Source organism: Phocoena sinus, chromosome 15, assembly GCF_008692025.1.
Source record: "Phocoena sinus isolate mPhoSin1 chromosome 15, mPhoSin1.pri, whole genome shotgun sequence".
Classification (NCBI taxonomy): domain Eukaryota; kingdom Metazoa; phylum Chordata; class Mammalia; order Artiodactyla; family Phocoenidae; genus Phocoena; species Phocoena sinus.
Window position 1 is genome coordinate 73,036,660 of NC_045777.1, and position 23,228 is coordinate 73,059,887.

Here is a 23,228-nt window from a genome sequence, read left to right on the forward strand (position 1 = left end):
GGAGCCTGTGCCCCGCAACGGGAGAGGCCACAACAGTGAGAGGCCCGCGTACCGCAAAAAAAAAAAAAAAAAAAAAAAAAAAAAAAAAGAATTAGAGGTGTCAGTGTGGACTCATGGGTTTTAATACATATAACTAAATACAGAATTGGGTATGGAGTTGTGTGTGTATACATACATCATTATGTATATTCCTCTCTTTCCCAGGTGTGACCCCTGAGAGGGCCTAGAAGCAGTAATACTCCAGTAGCATTGGACACATCTAGTGCCCAGATATTGGTGTCCAAGTGCCATTCTCCATTAAAAGGAACTAGACATAGCCACTCAGTATTTGACCAACAGAGCAGAACATGACAGACTGTGACCCTGTAGATCTTCTAATGGGAAGCAGAGCTGCTCAGTATTTGACCATTAGAAGGAATCAGGGATCCTTTGAGAAATGGCTGATTCCAGGTTTGGAGCAGGAAAAGCACAACATGAGCCTTGAAAGAACATCTTTCTATCCCAAAAAGTAAAGTACTCAAAGAATGATAGGTACATTTCAAAAGAACAAAGAAGCCAGTTTGAAGGGGCTGCTTCTGGTTAAATCTAGGACCATCTGAGCATTTTAAAAATAGTGATAGTAAATTATTATAACTTATAGAATAAAACAAGTAAGTAAATCCACCTCATATAAATTAATGAATAAATAGGAAGGGAAACTTCTTCAGCACAGTAGAAAGCCAACTAATAATGTACAAAGAGTGTTGGCATTAGAAAAGCACCATGAAAATTACAGTTGGTTCAGGCAAGAATTATCAGTGAAAACCAAAATGAGTGGGTGAAAGTTTGAGGAGGAACAAAGTATCTCCCCCACAAGAAACTTAGTAATTACAGGATTCAGTAGTAATCTTCCAAGGGAAATTACTGGTAGGTAACTACCTTAACCAAATTATCAAAGTTAACATTGCCAGTAATGGAACTAGTCAACAATGCGTACAATTCACTGAGAAGAACCCAGCATCGCTCCTGAACTATTCCTGCCATAAATGCATAGTGTGAATCTACTCATGATGAGACATTAGACAAGCCCAAATTGAGGTTTATTCTACAAAATAACTAGCCTGTGTTTTCAAAATGTCAGTGTTAGGAAATACAAAGAAGGGCTGGGGAACTGTTGCAGATTCAAGGAGACAAAAGATACAAGACAATCAAAAATCTTGATTTTTGTTATAAAGGACATTATTAGGACATTTAGTAAAATCTGAATAAGTATATAGCTTAGACAATAGCACAGTATCGATGTTAATTTACTGATTTTGATCATCCTGTTGTTACGTAAGAGAATTCCTTGTATTTACAAAATAAATACATTTTTTAGGGGTAAAGGGGCATCACCTCTGCAACTTACTCTTTTTTTAATAGATTTATTTATTTTTATTTATTTATTTTTGGCCGCGTTGGGTCTTCGTTTCTGCTCAAGGGCTTTCTCTAGTTGCCGCGAGCGGGGCTACTCTTCGTTGCGGTGCGCCGGCTTCTCATTGGGTGGCTTCTCTTGTTGCGGAGCACGGGCTCTAGGAGCACGGGCTTTAGTAGTTGTGGCACGCAGGCTCAGTAGTTGTGGCTCACGGGCTCTAGAGCGCAGGCTCAGTTAGTTGTGGCGCACGGGCTTAGTTGCTCCACAGCATGTGGGATCTTCCCAGACTAGGGCTCAAACCTGTGTCCCCTGCATTGGCAGGCGGATTCTTAACCACTGCGCCACCAGGGAAGTCCCTCTGCAACTTACTCTTAAACAGTCCAGGAAAATTATAGAAAGAAAAAGGGAGAGGATGGGCTTTTTCTTTTACTGATCCCAACATGCATCACGTGCCTTCTACTCTCAACCTATTTGCCCTTGTTGCCTTTTTTTTTTTCTTTTAAAACACACTGGAATATTCTCTCTCCTTTTCTGTCTAAAGCTTAAAAATCTGTTAAGGTTGTACACATGATCCACCAACTTGATACCTACTTTCACTATTTCAACATATCCTGAATTCTTTCAATTCTGAAATCTTAATAGCATGAATTTTCCATGTAGCTTTTTAATTGTTTAGATGATATGAGAGAGTTTCCTCTGCAGCAGGTTGTAAAAAGCCTAAAAGCAAGCATTATTTCATGCATGTTTTTAAACCTGTCTTGAAAGATGATAGAAGATAGAATTGTTGCTTCCAAAATTTTGACCTGGATTACTCAGAGCCCTGAAGACTTTCAGCACAACTCTTTAGACATCCTAACCTTTGTCTACTGCAGCACCTTTGCCTCTTCCCCTAAGGGCCCCCGTAAAAAAAAGTTTTCTCTCTGAGCAAGGATGTACTTGGTGTTTCAGGAATCACTGACATTCCAGGACGTGGCTGTGGAATTCACCAGAGAGGAGTGGGACCAGCTATACCCTGCTCAGAAGAACCTCTACAGAGACGTGATGCTGGAAAACTACAGGAACCTGGTTGCACTGGGTAAGGATGGTATCCCTGTAAGACTGGAACTCATTCTACATGGGTTTCTTTCCTTTAGTAGTGAAAACCTTCGAAGCTTTTGTGTGTATAGTTCAGGCCAGGATGGAAGAATGCTAATCAGTTTTGGAGACAGAGACCTCTGTTTTTTGCTTTCTTCTCAGGTAAAAGGTCCTGATTTTGAGATGGGTAGCTTTAGTTTGCTGCCTCTGAAGCCTCCCCTTTCCAAATCCGGAGGCCCTAAAGATTAAACAGGTTGGAAATGAGTTCTGAGAGAGATTTTTGTTCCCAGTATAAAATTCTAAGATATGCATTTTTTCCCATGAATAGGGCATCAACTTTATAAGCCAGAGGTGATCACTCAGTTGGAGCAGGAGGAGCAGTGGATGATGGAGAGAGACAGCCCACCAGACAGTCAACCAGGTGAGAAGCAAGCATTTGGGTGTTTGCACCTCAGTGAAGGAAAATAGTCGCTTTTGAAATACTTAACTGAGTGTGTTACAAACATCTGCCTCTGGGATTTAAAGAGGCATGCTTAAAAATTCAGTTCATATTTGATATTTTTCCAAAGTGGAAATGACTCTCTTACTTTTTTTCTGATTAAACAGATAATATATACTTATTATTTTAAAAACTTACACAACACAAATTTATTTTGAAGGTGTTAGTTTGGATGTCCATAAATACCTTGATGTTGCAAATCTCCATGACGCATTTTCTTTCTCTCTTTATTCATACATCCTCTCGGTATTCTTTAAATCTTTTTCTTCTCCATATCAAAAATCCTCTGCCATTTTTATCCATTTTTCGTTCTTTTTTTTTTTCTTTTTATTATCAAACACGTTAAACTTGTCTAAAACCCATAGCCTCAGTTCTAATTCTCTAGCTCACTTTTGTGATGTGACAAAGGTGTACTACCGGTGTTACTAAAATTGTTTTCTTGGAGATTACCACTGACTTCCTTCCAGTCAAATCCAGTGACTAAAAAACCACAGTTATTGTCTCCTATGATTGTGTTGCATTTAACTGTGCTGACTTGACTTTCCTGAAAGTACATTCTGGCTTGTGATACACACCATTCTTGCTTCTTCTGGCCTCTCCCCTGTCTCTCTACCTGCTCCTTTAAATACCCTCTCTCCCTCCTTCTTTTAAAGGCATGTATTCTTATGGACTTGGTGTTCACTCTGTAGTATCGTGCTTTTAAGTGGCCTTTCTATGTTCATTTTCCCATTTCTACATTTCTAGCCTCAGTATTTCACCCACATTCTCTTCCCAGATTTTAGATTATATTTGTGTTTATGAATGTCATGCTATCATCTTTTTTTTTTGGCTTCATTGGATCTTCGTTGCTGTGCATGGGCTTTCTCTAGTTGCAGTGAGCGGGGGCTACTCTTCGTTGCGGTGCGCGGGCTTCTCATTGCGGTGGCTTCTCTTGTTGTGGAGCACGGGCTCTAGGCACGTGGGCTTCAGTAGTTGAGGTGCATGGGCTCAGTAGTTGTGGCTCGCAGGCTTTAGAGCACAGGCTTCTGTAGTTGTGGTGCATGGGTTTAGTTGCTCCGTGGCATGTGGGATCTTCCCAGACCAGGGCTCGAACCTGTGTCCCCTGCATTGGCAGGTGGATTCTTAACCACTGCGCCACCAGGGAAGCCCCTGTATAATGCTTGATGAGGGTGTTCATCCTTAGCAGTGCCCACCCTCCTCTTAAGGGCAGTTGCAGTCATGTCTACTAACATAGGGGCTCGGGTTAGGTGAGGAGCTGGAGCAAAGAGACTAGAGTTTGTTTTTCAAAACTGCTTTAAAGCCCAAGATAATCATTGTCTCCATCTGGAGTCTAGACCCTGTCCCCTGGCGTCTTGCTGGGTGGCAACCCTTTGGTTGAAGATCGGATGTGCCTTGAGGGTGTCTACCATGGGGGAGCAGTGCCTGTACATTTCATGCACTATCACTCCTCCTGGTATGTTGATCAGGCTGCCCTGTTTCCAGGGATAAATGAAAGTTCTGGAAGATAGGCCTTAGGCAGTGAATGCCCTGAAATCTACTCCTAGGCTGTAGGAGCCTAGAGCACCACACTTACCTGTGGTTCCAGGAGCCAGGTCAGCAGCCTGTGGATTTTGATGCTAAGAGAATAGAAAAGACAGTGTTCTGAGCTCCAGCCAATTATTCCAACCGTTTTAGAGCCAAAGTCCCTGAGCAGACAAAAGCATTTTATCTGAAAATAAAGTGGTCCAGTTGATAATTCAGTTGAAATGATAAACTGGTTTAAAATAAATCTTTTAAATCACATTTTTTCCACATATAATTTAATTCTTGACCAGAGTAAGTTTAATTTTCTGACTTGGACTTTTTTTTCTTTTTAAAATTTCTATTGCATGTTCAGCCAACTAACTCTTCATGTTGTGCTATTTGTGATAAGAATAAGCCCGAAGTAACCTAACTTTGGCACATCCATAAAATTGGATATTTTATAGTCCTTTAAAAATTATGTAGAAATGTATTTGATGACATGGAAGTATGTTCATGATATGCAATAATGTAAGAAAGCAAAATAAAAAACAGTATTATGGTATAATTCTATTTTATTTTCCCAGGACAGTTGCTGGCATAATTATTTATTAATGTTGCCTCTTTTGCTGTCAGGTGTCCTTGACCATAAGTATATGTGCCAGCTTCAAGGGGACCACTCGTACAGCTTTGTATATACCTCCCCTGCGGGTAGAAGACCAGGACTAGTGCATGATTCACGTCTGAGAAAGCTAAAGCAGTACAAGGCCTGAGAACAGCTGACTCTGACTAAGGAAATGGCTTTGATGGGTAAGCCAGGAGAAGCTGCTGAGTTAGGATCAGTCTGCGCTACCCAAGTTTTATTGGGACAAGGTATTATGAGTGTTTTTCATGAGTCAGCCAACATGATCTCGTCCAATAGGGTTCATTCATGCCCTAAGGCTGGTCCCAAGGGATTACCCAAAATAGAAATATATCTATCCTAGATCATGGAAATGACTGGAGAGAGAGGGGTCTAGCTAGAACCTTCCAAGAGTCATAAAAGTTCCCAAAAGTGAGTCTGTTTTAAACATCCACCAAGCTGAGAATGTGAAGCTACTGTACAAAAACTGGCCTATCTCTTGATCTCTCTTCCCTCCACACAGCTGCTACCCTCCAACTCTTGTTAGAAGGGAATTAAACAAGAGTTAGTGAGTGAAGGAAGAGGTGTATAGGGAAATAGTTAAGGGGAGAAAGAAGCAGAGTAGAAGCAGGGAAAAGACTAGCAGGGAAGGAGTAGAGTGGGGGAGAGGCAGGGAGAGAGAAGGAGGAATATTGACTCTGTAACAGCCCAAGGAAGGGGAGAGGGCTTAATTTTGAAGTTTTGAATACTATACATGACTGAACACTTTAATTACTGAATAGAGACTGTGTTTGCAACTTAATGTAAGAGTAGGAGTATCGGTTACCTAATAATTAAAGGAAGAGCATGGGTCCTGTCCAAATCTTCATACAGAAGCAGAGGAAAAATACCCCCACTAAATAAAGTTTAAAGAAGCAGTGGGAGACTGAAATGAAATTTTGTTTTTACCACAATCCATGTGTCATGCTTGTTCAAAATATGGTTACATTTATATTTATGTGAATATAGGAGAAATCTGGCAAGAGAGGCTCCAAACTTAACAATGATTACATTTGGGGGGTGGAATTCTTACTTTGTACATTGGATATGTTACTATAAGCAAGTATTAGTTTTATCATTTTAAACAAAAGATTAAAAATCAGAAGACATACTTTTAAAATAAACCAGTAGTTGATATTATAATAGAATAATCCACAGGTGAGATTTAGAAGGTCTTGGACTTGGACCTGTCTTCTGTAAGTAGTCTTTTCTCTGTCTCCCACCTCTGAACACAGACCTTACCCTGATATTTCTTATTCTCCTTTCCATTTCCTTTCGACTATGTATGCTCCTGATTGATCTCTTCTTTTTATGATTACCACACATATTTTAAAATTTCCACCTGCTCACTGCTTCTTGTCATCCTTCTGTAGTCTTTCCCCTGTTACATAGCCATATTTCAAAACTTTTAATGCCACATTTGCCTTGTCTGCATTACTGTCAGTTTCATTTGGTAATTCACTATGCAATAATTTCTTCTACAAAACAGAGAATACTGAAAAGTGTTTTTATGTTCTGAATTTCTTGTAGATGGGGAGAATAGTCCAGAAATAAAAAAATCAAACCAGAATATTTCTGATGAAAATAAAACCTGTGACATGCTAATGGAGAGATTAACAGGAGACAGTTTCTGGTACTCCATCTTAGGTGGACTCTGGGAATTTGATTACCGGTTAGAATCTAACCAAGAAAACCAGCAGAGACATTTAGGACAACTATCTTTCACCCACAAAAAGATCACACAGGAGAGAAGCCTTGAATATAATAGATTTGGGGAAAACTATAATCTGAACTCAAACCTTGTTATGCATCAGAGAATTCCTTCAATTAAAATACCCGTTAATTCTGACACACAAGGAAATAGCACCAAGCATAATTCAGACTTCACCTACTATCAGGGAAACTATGTAGGAGAGAATCCTTATGAATATAATGAGTGTGGAAAAATCTTCAATCAACATATTCTTCTTACTACTCATATTCATACTGAGGGGAAACCCAGTGAATGTGGGAAGGCCTTCAGCCAAAACTCATCTCTTACTCAACCTCAGATAGTACTCACAGGAGAGAAGCCCTATAAGTGTGATGAATGTGGGAAAAGATTCAGCCAGAGGATACATCTTATTCAACATCAGAGAATTCACACAGGAGAAAAACCTTTTATATGCAATGAATGTGGGAAAGCCTTCCGTCAACATTCATCCTTTACTCAACATCTGAGAATTCATACTGGAGAGAAGCCCTATAAATGTAATCAGTGTGGTAAAGCCTTTAGCCGTATCACATCCCTTACGGAACATCATAGACTTCATACTGGAGAGAAACCTTATGAGTGTAGTTTTTGTGGAAAAGCCTTCAGCCAAAGGACACATCTTAATCAGCATGAGAGAACTCATACAGGAGAGAAACCCTATAAATGTAATGAATGTGAAAAAGCCTTCAGCCAGAGTGCACACCTTAATCAACATAGGAAAATCCATACTCGGAAGAAATTATGTGAATATAATAAATGTGAGAAAACCTTAAGCCACAGTCCTTCACTTACTCCTCAGCACATAACTCAGAATTTTTAACTTTGCCCTGGCGGGGGTGGGGGTGGGGTAAGGGACTCATATGAATATATAAATGTTGGAAAATTTTGGTCAGACCTTTTCATCCCATGCAATATCATATTATTCATAGTCGGGAGAAAGGTTATAGATAAACTTTTAATGTGTGGAAGCCAAATAAATTTAGACCTTAAACTAGTAGCATATTATATTCCCAGGAGAGGTTATAAATAGTGAAAGTAATTTATTTTATAAACAAGATTATATGAGGAGTCATGTTCTAAAACTTTTCTTAATGACCAGAAATCCTGTAGGCAATAACCTATGATTATTCCCCTGTGAGTTTTATAGCATAAAGTTTTAAAATTATATAAACATTCATTAATCAAGGCAATGATATAGTATAACCAGTCACATAAACTTGAAATAAACAGAAAAGAGCAATATTTCTTAAACTTCAGTCATTTGTATGCATCCTTTACAGATTTTACCATATTCAGTGTTTACTTAATATTTTCCTTTAAAGGGACTCAGAATTCTTAGCCTTGTCCTAGGAAATATTATTTATGGAAATTGTGAGTTCTGTATGCTAATTATATTCTAATTTCCATCAAAATAAATATATAACTTTGAAATTATCCATTGGTGTACCACCTAAGTCTTCTGACCATTTTTTGAGAAGCCATGTGAGAGGATATGGCAGTATTATGTTATTTTTTAGGAATCCTTGCATTATTTTCATCAAACAGGTCCTAGGATCTTTAAGAAGAGTCTTGGAGGAGACTGAGGGTCATATTGATGAACTTTGAAAAGTGATTCAGAGAAGTCTACTTTTCTATCCTGCTATTCTAGTTTTAAAGTTCCCTGTAGCAAACATAGATTTTTGAACTAAAATTGTCATTTCTGTTATTATTGCAGATTTGAATAGAGAGGAGGTTTTATTTTATAATGACAGGGGCTTTATAAGAATCCCTACACCTTCCTGCACCACTGTGGAAGATGGAAGTAGGGTACCGTAACAGAGGATGAGTGGTGGTGCCACACTGAGGCTAAGAACCAGGGAAGAGCCTTACTGGCTTATATAAACAACTAAGGAAGTGTTACTAATTGGCTTATTAATTCATTTTATTTATTGAAATATATTTATATACCACCTTTTTCCAAAAAGAATTTAAGGTGTTTTAATTTGATTTTTATGATTACTGCCTTGTTTGACAGAAATCACTTTTTGACATTACAAAGCATCATAAATATAAACTGTCACAAGCCATGAATAGCTGCAACTAGGAAGCTGCTTCTGTTTCTTGGCTTTCTGTTTTTCTCTCGGTCTTCTCAGGCACGGCTGAAGAAGCCATGAGGCTAAGTAAGAATGCAGTCCCCTTGCTTTATCACCTTCCTTCTAACATATCTCCCAGCTCAAGACTTGCCTTTTTTTTTTTCCCTGTGAAGGACTAGATATCATAGGCCTTAAGTGAAAGCTGGAATGATTTAAATTTTTTTAAAACTTAAAACACTAAAAACCAAGAAAGTAATGAAATGAATTCATTTCACCATGGAAGTTAAACTTTTCAAAGTACATTTATGTCCCGTGCATCAGTGGATGAAATAGTTAATAAAACCCCAAGTTACTGTAGTCATGGAGGATTTCTAATAATATTTTGTGTTCAAATATCTGTGAAATGGAGATCCATTGTCAAGACAGATAAGTTCTGGAAGTGTCTTTTCACCAAAAGGATCTACATTGAACATTTATTTACCCTAAGGAGGCAGAGTATGGAGCACTCAGGTTTCAGGAAGAGAGAGTGAGCCAAGGCAAAGTCTCAGATAGCAGAGGTATGTATGTAAAGAATTAATGGTTAATTACAATTGGTGAAGCCTTTGATCAAAGTTTAATTTTGCAACCGGAGGGGGAAAAAAGCTGAATAATCCACAAAGAGTGCTAAGGGCTTCAATACAACGCAGTGTATCTCAGCACAGGGGAAGAAGGAGAGCAGTGTGGGATTTTTCAGGAGAGGATCAGCAGAATTTGGACAATTTCAGAAAAGAGGAGTCGGGACTGAAGACCAGTTGGCCATGGATTTTCAGCAATTCTTCATAAATAGGAATTATAAAGTTAGAAGCCTATTATATATCCTTAGGGTCATAAATGATTATGCTTATGTTAACTGTACAGTAAACTATGTCATTCTGGTGTGAATTCATTCTCATGTCCTTTGTTGTCTTCAACATGTTCCAAGTTACGTGAATCCTAAGTATATTTATTACATCAAAATTCAAGGAAGCCATAGGAGTAGTACTCATTCAGAAACCTGTTGTTATGATTTATTTCTGTCTAGGAGGGCAAGATATTACCCTTTTACATATATTAATTCATTTGGTCCATCCAACCAGGTGTTGTTGCCTTTCTTTTATGAAAAGAGATACTTCAGCTTAGACATAATAATAAGTGATTTATTATTCAGGGTTTCTTGGACTGAAATGTCACTAGAACATGGATCATGTTACTCCTAATCCAGTGGATACAAACAGTGCCTGGAACAGTGTTTTATAGCACTCTGAAAACATTTGATAACTATATTAAAATTAATAAAATGAGAGATTGCTGCTCAACACAAAAATTCATATGACTCTTTCTCTGAACCTCAGAGTAGAAAAGGATTACCATGTTGATAGATTCTCTTATGTCCAAAGGGCTTATGGGTTAGAGAAAAATACTCATCTGGATTTTGATTAATGTTCAATTTATTAATTTAAGGAAACAACTGACATTCTTTAAGCAGCCAACATTCCTCTAATTATTCATAGATGTGCAAATAATAAAAACTTAAGAATTTCTAAAATTAGATATCCCTACTCTTTTAAACACTGATCAGATTTAAACACATGTAAACATTTCATTAAAATCACAAACCTAGGGCTTTCCTGATGACACAGTGGTTAAGAATCTGCCTGCCAATGCAGGGGACACGGATTCGAGCCCTGGTCTGGGAAGATCCCGCATGCTGCAGAGCAACTAAGCCTGTGCACCACAACTACTGAGCCTGCACTCTAGAGCCCGTGAGCCACAACTACTGAACCTGCGTGCCACAACTACTGAGGCCCATGTGCCTAGAGCCTGTGCTCCATGACAAAAGAAGCCACTGCAATGAGAAGCCTGTGCACCGCAACAAAGAGTAGCCTCTGCTCACCACAACTAGAGAAAGCCCACGAGCAGCAATGAAGACCCAACACAGCCAAAAATAAATAAATAAAAATTTTTTTAATTTCAAATTTTATTAAGTGCCTTAAACACATTAAGAAACAGGTAAGAGGTACCCAGATTATAAAAATAATTATACTGAAACTACTTATAAAAATGTTAACTCTGGGCTTCCCTGGTGGCGCAGTGGTTAAGAATCCGCCTGCCAGTGCAAGGGACACAGGTTCGAGCCCTGGTCCAGGAAGATCCCACATGCCGCGGAGCAACTAAGCCTGTGCTCCACAACTACTGAGCCTGCACTCTAGAGCCCGTGAGCCACAACTACTGAAGCCCACATGCCACAACTACTGAAGCCCACATGCCTAGCGCCCACGCTCCGCAACAAGAGATGCCACCACAATGAGAAGCCCGCGCACCACAACAAAGAGTAGCCCCCACTCGCCACAACTAGAGAAAGCCCGCGTGCAGCAGTGAAGACCCAACACAGCCAAAAATAATAAATAAGATAAATAAATTTATTAAAAAATAAAGTTAACTCCATGGACTTGATGTTTTTATCCTTATTTGAATATTTTCCCAGGGTTCCAATTTTCATATGTTCCTAGGTTTACGTTTTTCTACCAGGTACTATTTGTATACCTTCCTCAGATTTTAGTAATCTTATTCAACCCAAAATAAGAATAATACTGTAACAGACAAATTAAGTTGAAATTTATGAGTTAGCAACTGTCTGATCTTTAGTTAGGTCATCCATAAAACCTAGTTGCACAGACCAAATATTCTTTGGTCTTGTTTTATAACAAAATATCAGTTGTTATGTCATGGGACATTTTAAGACCCTACTTTTATATAGATTGTAAATTTTTGACACTTGAACTTTCCCATAACCATCTGGCCCATTGGCCTGTCATTATGGTATGGTGATCTCGCTGGCTAGCATTATTTAAAGCTTTTATGTGCATCATTAGGATAATTAATGAGGCTATCCAGCTCCTTGCGGAAGAATGCAAGTTTTGTTGTCAGTTTTCCTCTATAGAACATTTGGCTACTTCATCATTTTGCAACATACTGCAACCAACTTTCTGCTTGTTTACTGTATGTGACCATTAGAGGTGATTAACTGTTGAACCATCTTTCTACTTGGTCTGAGTGACTGTCTGGTTCTTCCTATTTCTTGATATGGTTCAACATTTTCCAGGATTATCTGGCTTGCCCAACACCCCTTTGTTTCTTCTTAACTGATTAAACGAACAAATACATATATACACATACATGCATGTATATATACATATATATGTACATATGCACATACTTAGCAAGAAATATATATATATTACTTTTTAAGATCAGTATTGAATTATACATACCATGTTACAATCATCCTTTTATGACTGTTATAACACACGACTTGAGCATCATTATGAACACTTGGCCTCTTACATAACAAGCAGTTCCAATTAACCATTTTTTTAAATGCTCAAATTGTGAGAACTTGGCCAGTGGAAGCTGCATTAAGCTAGCTTCTTTTAACTCTTAGCACTTTATCTGTTATCTGTAAACACATTCTCATTTTTGGAAATAAGGTGGTCCAAACCCATTCCAAAATTTTCACTGCTCCAAGATGTGAGTATACTGTCTTTTTTTTGGGCTGCACTCAGCATGTGGGATACCAGTTCCCCAACCAAGGATCGAACCTGCACCCCATGCAGTGGAAGCGTGGACTCTTAACCACTAGACTGCTGGGCAACTCCCAAGATGTGAGAATAGATTCCTCCTCCACCTCCTGCCCAAAGAGTTTTAGATTCTTCTAGTACAGAGTAGTAGAAAAGACCAAAATCTGGGCACTAGGGATGTCCGTGACCATTGAGAGTGAGCAAAAGTCCTGCTGCTACTACAGCCACTGCTATCAGGACACTTTTTAGACTTTATAGAAAACCTTCAAAATTCCACCAAAAGCTGTTAGAACTAATAAATGAATTCAGTAAAGTTGCAGAATACAAGATTAATATACAGAAATCATTGCATTTCTATACACTAATAATGATGTATCAGAAAGAGAAATCAAGAAAATAATCCCATTTACAATCACATCAAAAAGAATAAAATACATAGGGAATAAATTTAACCAAGGAAGTTAAATACCTATACTCTGAAAACTATAAGATACTCATAAGATACTCATGAAGGAAAGTGAAGATGTTACAGATAAATGGAAAGACACCCCGTGTTCATGAATTGGAAGAATTCATATTGTTAAAACGTCCATACTACCTGCAGAAAACTATAAGAAGACACAGATGAAAGAAATTAAAGTTGATACAAATAGATGGAGAGATATACCATGTTCTTGGATTGGAAGAATCAACACTGTGAAAATGACTATACTACCCAAAGCAATCTACAGAATCAGTGCAATTCCTATCAAACTACCACTGGCATTTTTCACAGAACTAGAACAAAAAATTTCATAATTTGTATGGAAACACAAAAGACCCTGAATAGCCAAAGCAATCTTGACAAAGAAAAACGGAGCTGGAGTAATCAGGCTCCCTGACTTCAGACAATGCTACAAAGCTACAGTAATCAAGACAGTATGGTACTGGCACAAAAACAGAAATATAGATCAATGGAACAGGATAGAAAGCCCAGAGATAAACCCATGCACATATGGTCACCTTATTTTTGATAAAGGAGGAAAGAATATACGGTGGAGAAAAGACAGCCTCTTCAATAAGTGGTGCTGGGAAAACTGGACAGCTACATGTAAAAGAATGAAATTAGCAGACTCCCTAACACCATACACAAAAATATACTCAAAATGGATTAAAGACCTAAACACAATCAAACTCTTAGAGGAAAACATAGGCAAAACACTCTTTGACGTAAATCACAGCAAGATCCTTTTTGACCCACCTAGAGAAATGGAAATAAAAACAAAAATAAACAATTGGGACCTAATGAAACTTAAAAGCTTTTGCACAGCAAAGGAAACCATAAGACGAAAAGACAGCCCTCAGAATGGGAGAAAATATTTGCAAATGAAGTAACTGACAAAGGATTAATCTCCAAAATATTCAAGCAGCTCATGCAGTTCAATATCAAAAACACAACCCAATCCAGGAATGGGCAGAAGACCTAAATAGACGTTTCTCCAAAGAAGATATACAGATTGCCAACAAACACATGAAAGAATGCTCAACATCATTAGAGAAATTCAAATCAAAACTACAATGAGATATCATCTCACACCAGTCAGAATGGCCATCATCAAAAAATCTACAAACAATAAATGCTGGAGAGGGTGTGGAGAAAAGGGAACTCTCTTGCACTGTTAGTGGGAATGTAAATTGATACAGCTACTATGGAGAACAGTATGGAGGTTCCTTAAAAAACTAAAAATAGAACTACCATACGACCCAGCAATCCCACTACTGGGCATATACCCTGAGAAAACCATATGTACCACAATGTTCATTGCAGCTCTATTTACAATAGCCAGGACATGGAAGCAACCTAAGTGTCCATTGACAGATGAATGGATAAAGAAGATGTGGCACATATATACAATGGAATATTAGCCATAAAAAGAAACAAACTTGAGTTATTTGTAGTGAGGTGGATGGACCTAGAGTCTGTCATACAGAGTGAAGTAAGTCAGAAAGAGAAAAACAGATACTGTATGCTAACACATATATATGGAATCTAAAAAAAAAAAAAGAAATCATGAAGAACCTAGGGGCAGGACAGGAATAAAGATGCAGACCTACTAGAGAATGGACTTGAGGACCGGGAGGGGGAAGGGTAAGCTGAGAGAAAGTGAGAGAGTGGCATGTACATATATACACTACCAAATGTAAAACAGATAGCTAGTGGGAAGCAGCCGCATAGCACAGGGAGATCAGCTCAGTGCTTTGTGTCCACCTAGAGGGGTGGGATAGGGAGGGTGGGGGGGAGGGAGTCGCAAGAGGGAAGAGATATGGGGATATATCTATATGTATAGCTGATTCACTTTGTTATAAAGCAGAAACTAATACACCATTGTAAAGCAATTATACTCCAATGAAGATGTTAATAAATAAATAAATAAATAAAATGTCCATACTACCCAAAGCAATCTACAGATTTAATGCAATTCTTGTCAAAACACCCATGACATTTTTCACAGAACTAGAACAAATAATTCTAAAATTTGTAGGGAACCCAAAAGACCCTGAATAACCAAAGCAATCTTGAGAAAAAAGAACAAACCCAGAGACATCAGTCTCCCTGACTCTAGGCTACAAAGCTACAGTATGAAACAGTATGGTCCTGGCACATAAACAGACATACTGACAAATGGAACAAAACAGAGAGCCCAGAAATAAACCCGCACGGTTATGGTCAATTAATCTATGACAAATGTGGCAAGAATATACAATGGAGAAAAGATGGTTTATTCAAGAAGTGGTGCTGGGAAAACTGGTCAGCCACATATAAAAGAATAAAAGTAGATCATTTTCTCACACCATGAAAACAAATAAACTGGAAATTATTAAAGACCTAAATGTAAGACCTGAAACCATAAAACACCTAGAAGGAAATATAGGCAGAACACTCTTTGACATAGGTCTTAGAGATATTTTTTTGGATCTGTTTCTTCAGGTAAGCGAAATGAAAGCAAAGATAAACTAATGGGACAGAATCAAACTTAAAAGCTTTTACACAGCATAGGAAACCATCAACAAAATGAAAAGGCAAGTGTCCATGGACAGATGAATGGGTAAAGAAGATGTGGTATATATATACAATAGAGTACTACTCAGCCATAAAAAGAATGAAATATTGCCATTGCAGCAACGTGGATGGACCCAGAGATTAACATACTAAGTGAAGTAAGTCAGACAGAGAAAGACAAATACCATATGATATCACTTATATGTGGAACCTAAAAAAATGATACAAATGAACTTATTTACAAAACAGAAACAGACTCACAGACATAGAAAACAAACCTACAGTTGCTAAAGGGGAAAGAGGGAGAGGAGGGATAAATTAGCACTTTGGGATTAACATATACACACTACTATATATAAAATAGGTAATCAACAAGGACCTACTGTATAGCACAGGGAACTCTACTCAATATCTTGTAATAACCTATAATTTAAAAGAATGTGAAAAAGAATCTGAATCACATTGCTGTACACCAGAAACTAACAGAACATTGTAAATCAACTATACTTCAATTTAAAAAATTAGACAACACATTAAAAGGATCAAAAAACATGATCAAGTGAAATTTATCCCTGGGATGCAAGAATGGCTCAACATACACAAATCAATCAATGTTATATACCACATTAATAGAATGAAAGATAAAAATCATACGATCCTCTCAATGGATGCAGAAAAAAACATTTGACAATCCTGTCATGATTTAAAAAAAAAAATCAACAAATTGGGTATAAAAGGATATACTAAAGATATCTGCATTCCTATGTTTATTGTAGCATTATTCACAAAAGCCAAGATATGGAAATAACCTTAGTAGTGTCTGATGAATGAATAAGGAAATGTCATATATATATATATATATATATATACATATATATATACAAAATACTATATATATTTTTACATTATATATATGTGTATATATTATATAAATACAAAATGCCATCTCTATATATGTATATACAAAATACCATAGACTGTGTGACTTATAAAAACAGAAATTAATTGCTTACAGTTCTGGAGGCTGGGAAATCCAAGATCAAGGTGCCAAAACATCTGTGTTTAGTAAGGGCCCACTTCCTGGTTCATAGACAGTGTCTTTTTGCTGTGCCCGCACATGGTAGAAGGGAGCAAGGGAGTTTTCTTGGAGTCCTTCTGTAAAAGAGATTGAATCCCATTAATGAGGGCAAAGCCTAATCACTTCCTCAAAGCCCCATCTCCTAATACCTTCACGGTGGAGGTTAGGATTCAAGATAAGAAATTTGGAAGGACACAAACATTCATACCATAGCAGTGACCGTGAGGAGAAATGGATGAGAAGGATGGGTTGGGGGGCAGGGGGTGGAGGGAGAGAGAGAGGGAGATTAAATATGAGAATGAATAATGTGTATATGGGTTATGGGTTAGGGGACTGGATGGCTGACCAAGAAGCTTATCAAATGTGGGGATGTTTTACTCCTTTCCAAAAGCATCTGATTCATGTCTTACACCATGGATGATCGCATGTTGTTTTCCATCTTCTAAGTGCCGACTTCTTTATAGGTTAAATTTTTGTGGGTGCAAGCAGCCGACATTGACTCTGGTTGTATAGTCTCTTCAGGACACCTCCCTCAGGATGCAGTAGCTCCAGGATGCAGTAGCTCCAGTCACCTCCCATCCTCCGATCAGAGCACTCAAGATTCATATTCCTGGAAGGTAATTTGATTGGTTCAGCTTGGGCCTCGTGCTAAACAAAGATGGAGGACTTTGATTGGCAGACCCATTGCAGCTACAGACACAGGAATTCACAAAAGCAAATCAAGGTGTTTTTAACCACAGCAGACAGGACACTAAGGGGTGATAGGACTCAATCGGATCCCCCAAAATGGTATAAAGATTCACTTAAACTGAGGACATTGAAGATACAGCAGATGCAGGAAAAAAGCCTTTTCAGAGTGTCCCTTATCTGACTAAAGGCAGAGCTTTCTTTTTTTTTTAAAGACAATAGCTATTCTTATAATATATATTTTTTAAATATTTATTTATTTTGGCTGTGCCGGGTCTTAGTTGAGGCATGTGGACTCCTTAGTTGAAGAAAGTGGGATCTAGTTCCCTGACCAGGGATCGAACCCGGGCCCTCTGCACTGGGAGCAAGGAGTCTTATCCACCGGACCACCAGGGAAGTACCTAAAGGCAGAGCTTTCTAAGAGTGAAGCTGCCGTAAATCCCCTCTCAGGGGAGATTCCAGCTAGGAAGGAGACCAACAAACCACTGGCACCAGGATGAGAAATTGTACAAACAAACATTATCACAAACTGTTATACTTTCCATTGTTCTCATAAAAGCCCATTTGCCTTTCCTAAAAGTCCACTTGTTTTCCTAGAGGCCCTTTCTCCCTCCTTCCTTCCCCCTATTAAGTTGGTATATAATCTCCTATTTCTAGTTGTCCAGGAGTCTCTTCATCTGCTCCTGCATGCATGTGTAAATAAACCTTGTCTTTTCCCCTGGTAATCTATTATCACTTCATTCACAGCCCCACCATCGACACTCAAACCTGTTAGTAAAGTTTTCCTCCCAATGAGGGTTGGAAAAAATCAGCAGATGTTTTTTCTACCTTTGATGGTGTGAAATGACTTGATTTGCATTTTAAAAAATCATTCTGGGGGGACTTCCCTGGTGGTCCAGTGGTAAAGAATCCACCTTACAATGCAGGGGACACAAGTTCAATACCTGGTCAGGGAACTAAGATCCCACATGCCACGGGGCAACTAAGCCCGCACACCACAACTACTGAGCTCGCGCACCTCAACTAGAGCCCACATGCCGGAAACTACAGAGCCTGTGTGCACTGGAGCCTGCGTGCCACAACTAGAGAGGAGAAAACCCACACACCACAACTAGAGAGATGCCCGCGCTGCAACGGAAGATCCCGCATGCCTCAGTGAAGATCCAGCGTGCCGCAACTAAGACCCGACACGGCCAAAAATAAATAAATAAATAATAAATCTTAAAAAAAAAATCACTCTGGGTATGTCATTGGTTTTATTAACAAGAGAAGTTGTAAGCTTGCTTGTAAAAGAAAGGAATTTAAGTTCATAGCTAGAGGGAAATATGATATCCCAGAAAAGTTTTTGTTCATATGAAATAATGCATATAAAGTTATTACCACTTTCATTGAAAATTAGCTCCCATTTCTGAAATTTCAAACATCTCACACTCTCCCCACCACCATCTCTCCTTTTAAATTCACTTACTAAGCGTGCCCTTGGCCTTAATTCTTTATCTGAATTCACACTTCAATCTAATGACACCACTTTTTTTTTTTAACCCTCCATTAGCTCCCTCCTAGTCTAGCAATTCCCTAACAAGAGCCTAATACGTTCCCAGCCTTCCTTCTGAGAAGACGTCAGCAGCAGCCCACATGTATATGTACCCACACCAGACTTCTCTCCATCTCACAGATATTGAAAATTAACACCTAAAGTCATTCTAGACATAAAAATCTCCCGAACTTTATCTTAAATACAACTGCTGGGGGTGGAAACCCTTAAACATTTCAGTCTCACCATTTGGCAGCGTCCAATGTTTCAACGTTTGACGAATGAATTAAGTTCCTTTGATTTGGAAGGCCTTGTCCAATGCCTGGGAGCTCAACAGAAAAAGAGGGAAACTAAGTGGAACGGATAAAGGAAAGGCCGAATCCCAGCGCTCCAGCCGCCGTGCAGGTGTGGAAAGCAGAGGTCAAGGTGTCCAGTTAAGCCACAGCCCGCGGCTCCTTTTAAGGGGGAGTGGGCGGAGCCCTGACTTTAACCCCGCCCAGGACTGAGTGGACTCGCGGCCAATGAGAGGGCGGTCCGGGGTGGAGCGACCTGCGTGCGACGTGACGCCATCACGCTCCGGTCGGCGCTCCGCAGGGCGTGCGCCGGAACAGTGGACTCTGTAGGTGACCGCCGCCGCGCTTCGTGGTAGAAGTGGGGTGGATTTCGGAGACCGAAGCGCCGCGTCGTGGGAGCCCTCCAGGCGAGTCGAGTCGAGTCACCCGACCTCGGGGTTTTAGGGGCGAAGGGATCAATCACCCCCAGCCTCCCTCAGGCTGGGCGGCATGGACTCACTATTAATTGATCTCGAAAGCAATGCCAAGTCAAGGTCTCCGGTGGAGAGGACACCACGGCCTCGCCGCGTCGGCCTTTCGTGCCCCAAGTAGCCAGGCTGTGAGCGTCTGGGGAGAGGCAGCCCAGCGGGGTGGAAAGCAGTAGGGACGCCAGTAAAGGCCAGTGTTTATTAGCGCTGTCGGGCACCTTACAGGTTAAATCTTCAAAGCACTCCTGTGAGTAAGCCCTGTTGTTATTCCCATTTTGCAGAGGGGGAAACTGAGGCTTAGAGAAGTTAAAATTACAGCTTTGTAAACAGTATAAAGATGGGAGGTTGAGTAGTTAAGAAAATAATGAAACGTTTAAGCAACTCAAGCGGTGATTCCAGAGGGCCAACAAAAGCTGTTTCTGAGGGGCAGTTCTAGTGACAAAATTCATTTGGTGAGTCACAACCATCAGAATATTGAACTTTGGAATTTGTTTACAGGTGACCAAAGCCACACAATGTCAATAGCTCGTTCATCTGTCCATGCCAAATGGGTCGTGGGGAAGGTGATTGGGACAGCAATGCAAAAAACTGCTAAAGTGAGAGTGACCAGACTTGTTCTGGATCCCTATTTATTAAAGGTAAGGAACATCTCTATTTTCAGGTGGCATTGATAAATCACCAACATGTTCTGGGTTCTGAGCAGAAAAACACTCCCCTGTCAGTAAAGGTGCATTGAGCATCTGCTGCACACCAGACATTGTGCTGGTCTGTGGGTGTAACAAAGTGAATTAATCATGGTTCACACTCACGTTTTAGAGACACATAGAGTTGATTTCAATTCAGTCTATTAACTGCTGTAGTCATTCTATGTGCAAAGTACTGTGGGAGCAGAAGACTCCTCGTTCTTCCTTCCCACGTTGCTGAGGAGAGCATTCTTGATTATATAAGACATATGAGCTGAAGCTCCAAAAGGATTTTATCCAGAGGACCAGTTGCGGGGCAGGAGGAGTTGGGGGAGTCATTCCATGATGAATAGTTTGTGGAAGTTTTTTTAGCCATGTATTTACCTAAAACAAATAGACTGCTAGTTATTTCGGCAGCAAAAATGGGTTTATTCGGGATCAGCAGAGAATTGCAATTCAGGGTCTGCAACATGATGAGCCACGTGCGAGTCTCCCACAAAAGTGGTGCGGTGACCGGGGAGGAGAGTGCTTTTACAGAGGGGAAAGGAAGTTGGGAGGGGATGGTAAACAAAGAGTCCATGACTCTTGACTGGCTGAGTTGTTGCCGGGAAAGAAGAGCATGTCTTTCTTCCTGTTGAGCTCTGCTATCATCACAGGGTGTGAGAGCTTCCCCTTCTGGTCTCCTGACTCTGTTTAATTGAGGTTTCTGTTTATTAATTCCTTACACATGAAAGGGCATGACATTCTAACTGGAGCAGCAAGTGGTTCGGCAATGTTGAGCCCAGAGCTTGGCACTAAGTAGACGCTGTTGTTGAATGAACACGAGAAGGATTAGAGCTGGAGTATGAAGGGTCTTTTATGTTGTGTTTTGGATTTCATCCTATAAGCAAAGGAGACAGAGATAGGGATGAGGAGTGGAGGTAAGGAAATGGGTAAGGAGGTTATTGCAGATGTCTAGGTTGGAAATAGTAAAGAACTGAACAGTCCTGGGAGCAGTGAGGATGGAGTGGAAAAAGATTTCAGGAAAGAAGGGACAGCGTCCTTGATTTGGTAGATGCGCAAGGGAGGGAGGGGGAAGTGCCAAGGATGTTTCTGCATTCAAGGTTGGGCACACTGGTGGGCACAAATGCTGTTTGTTATCTAGGATCAAAAACACAGGAGCCTTTTCAGGGTCTTGTGATGCTGGGGAGATCCCAGCCGGGAGAAGGACGTTGGATCTCATTGTCCTCCTAGCCCTTCGACTCTCCCTCGAAGCCTCTCAATGAAATGGCTTGATCCCAAAGCAAAAACAAAAACAAAACCACAGGAGCAAGTTGAAGAGTGATGGCATGATCATTGGCCTTAGAATCAGAGGGCCTTAGTTTGAGTACTGGCTGTTGGTTACTAGCCATGCACATTACTTCACCTCCTTGAGCTTGTTTTTCTCATCTGTTAAATGGGACTACATGCTGTGGCAGGGTTGTCTTGAGGAATAGGTGATTCTAGTTCTCATCTGTGGCTTGTTTGCAATACTTTGAGTGAGGCATGAAGCTAAGTGCTTTATGAACATTATAATGTTTCATTCTCTTGATAACTTTAGAGGCGCAGGTATTGGAGCCTCATTTTATGGTGGGGAAAAAAAACCTGAGCTTGGTGTAGTTAAGTAACTGGTCCCAAATCACACAGCTAGTGGTGAGATAGTGTGTTTTTAGGCTGGAGAGAAGGCTTTACTGGGAAGGAAGAATTTAAATATTGTAGAAGAGGATGATAACTGATAGAGCAAGGGTACTGCAGGAAATAAGCAGGAGAGCTCCAGACAAGATCAGTTCTGGAAAAGTCATTGCCGTTTTCCAGAAATTAAGCAGCTAATTTTTGTATTGGAAGTCTACATGAGTATGTTATCTATTTTTTCCCCCAAGTTCCAGCTTGTTTTCTGCGCATTCCTTTTTCAGATTTTGTACTGCATTGCCAGGTCATGGATGGGAACTACTGATTTGTTTCCTCCTTCTCTCAACAGTATTTTAATAAGCGAAAAACCTACTTTGCCCACGATGCTCTCCAGCAGTGCACCGTTGGAGATATTGTGCTTCTCAAAGCTCTACCTGTCCCGAAAACAAAGCACGTGAAGCATGAACTGGCTGAGATAATTTTCAAAGTTGGACAAGTCATAGATCCAGTGACCGGAAAGCGCTGTGCAGGAACCACCTACCTGGAGAGTCCAGTCAGTCTGGAAACCACCCACCTAAGCAAAAACCTGGAAGAACTCGATCTCTCTTCAACACAGTGAAGGAGGATTGGAAAACGGAGCCAAAAGGGAAGGATTTCTAAGTTTGCTTTATGGAAAAATTTTTATAAGTTTCCTCACAAACCGTCCAGTTTCTCTTCTGGTATTTATTAACTAGCTAAAAGTAAATAAAGTAAAGACCTTGTTAATAATTTTTCATAAAGTTTTACAGTCATGTTTCAAATTTCCTTCTCAGCGAACATACTTTCCTGTTACACTAAGTGTGCCTAGCAGTGCGCTGCATTGTTTTGTAAGCTCACTGTTTTAGAAGGTGGTTTTTTGTTTTTGTTTTCATTCAAAGGAATCTGGAATTTATCTTAGAACTTTTATTTTGGGAGAAGAAAACCTTTTGGTATCATAAACAGATAAGACCACATTAAGTGTATATTTATTTTTGATACTATATATTCGAAACTAAGTTTTTCTCTGATTTAACCAATTCCAAATGGAAACAGTTAACATGCTGGGGTCAGATTTTATCAGATTAAAGTCTGTATTAATAAGCATGTTGACATGCAGAAAATAAAACTAAAATTCTGTCACTTTTCTCCTGTATCCTAGGCTAGATTAAATAGGAATGAGTTCTTAAAATCTGATACATTGATGAAGTTGTAGAATTTCTCACACATGCATTT

General features: G+C 39.6%; 2 protein-coding genes and 1 long non-coding RNA gene across 6 annotated transcripts in view; 2 read left to right on the forward strand and 1 right to left on the reverse strand.

Annotated features, from left to right (window-relative positions):
* Positions 1-10,694, forward strand: part of ZNF713 (zinc finger protein 713) — a 29,631-nt gene extending 18,937 nt beyond the window's left edge. For 2 of the 3 annotated variants that reach the window (XM_032606704.1, XM_032606705.1), the window contains 3 exons: positions 2,342-2,468; positions 2,796-2,888; positions 6,658-10,694. In XM_032606704.1, coding sequence (XP_032462595.1) covers positions 2,342-2,468; positions 2,796-2,888; positions 6,658-7,700 — 1,263 coding nt within the window. In that variant the 3' untranslated portion in view covers positions 7,701-10,694. The remainder of the gene's footprint in view (positions 1-2,341; positions 2,469-2,795; positions 2,889-6,657) is intronic. The other variant, XM_032606706.1, reaches the window with a different exon arrangement.
* Positions 10,695-16,641: 5,947 nt separating this feature from the next.
* LOC116740785 lies at positions 16,642-19,331 on the reverse strand. Its single transcript, XR_004345950.1, has 3 exons — positions 19,134-19,331; positions 17,077-17,276; positions 16,642-16,740 (listed from the first exon to the last, which is right to left on the reverse strand). It is a non-coding gene; the product is annotated as an uncharacterized LOC116740785 (long non-coding RNA).
* A 111-nt stretch (positions 19,332-19,442) lies between these two features.
* MRPS17 (mitochondrial ribosomal protein S17) lies at positions 19,443-22,751 on the forward strand. Of its 2 annotated transcripts, none has more exons than XM_032606707.1 (3): positions 19,443-19,587; positions 20,146-20,285; positions 22,327-22,751. In XM_032606707.1, the coding sequence occupies exons 2-3, from the start codon at positions 20,163-20,165 to the stop codon at positions 22,594-22,596; spliced, it is 393 nt and encodes a 130-aa protein (XP_032462598.1). In that variant the 5' UTR covers positions 19,443-19,587; positions 20,146-20,162; the 3' UTR covers positions 22,597-22,751. The 2 variants fall into 2 exon arrangements, with proteins under 2 accessions (XP_032462598.1, XP_032462599.1); XM_032606708.1 differs by having other exon boundaries at positions 19,483-19,894.
* Positions 22,752-23,228: the final 477 nt, after the last annotated feature.

Excerpts from the sequence above, each read along its gene's own strand:
- MRPS17 (XM_032606707.1), top strand. The coding sequence starts at position 20,163 with ATGTCAATAGCTCGTTCATCTGTCCATGCCAAATGGGTCGTGGGGAAG. Across the intron at positions 20,286-22,326 it reads TGGATCCCTATTTATTAAAG|TATTTTAATAAGCGAAAAAC; the intron begins GTAAGGAACATC and ends TTCTCTCAACAG.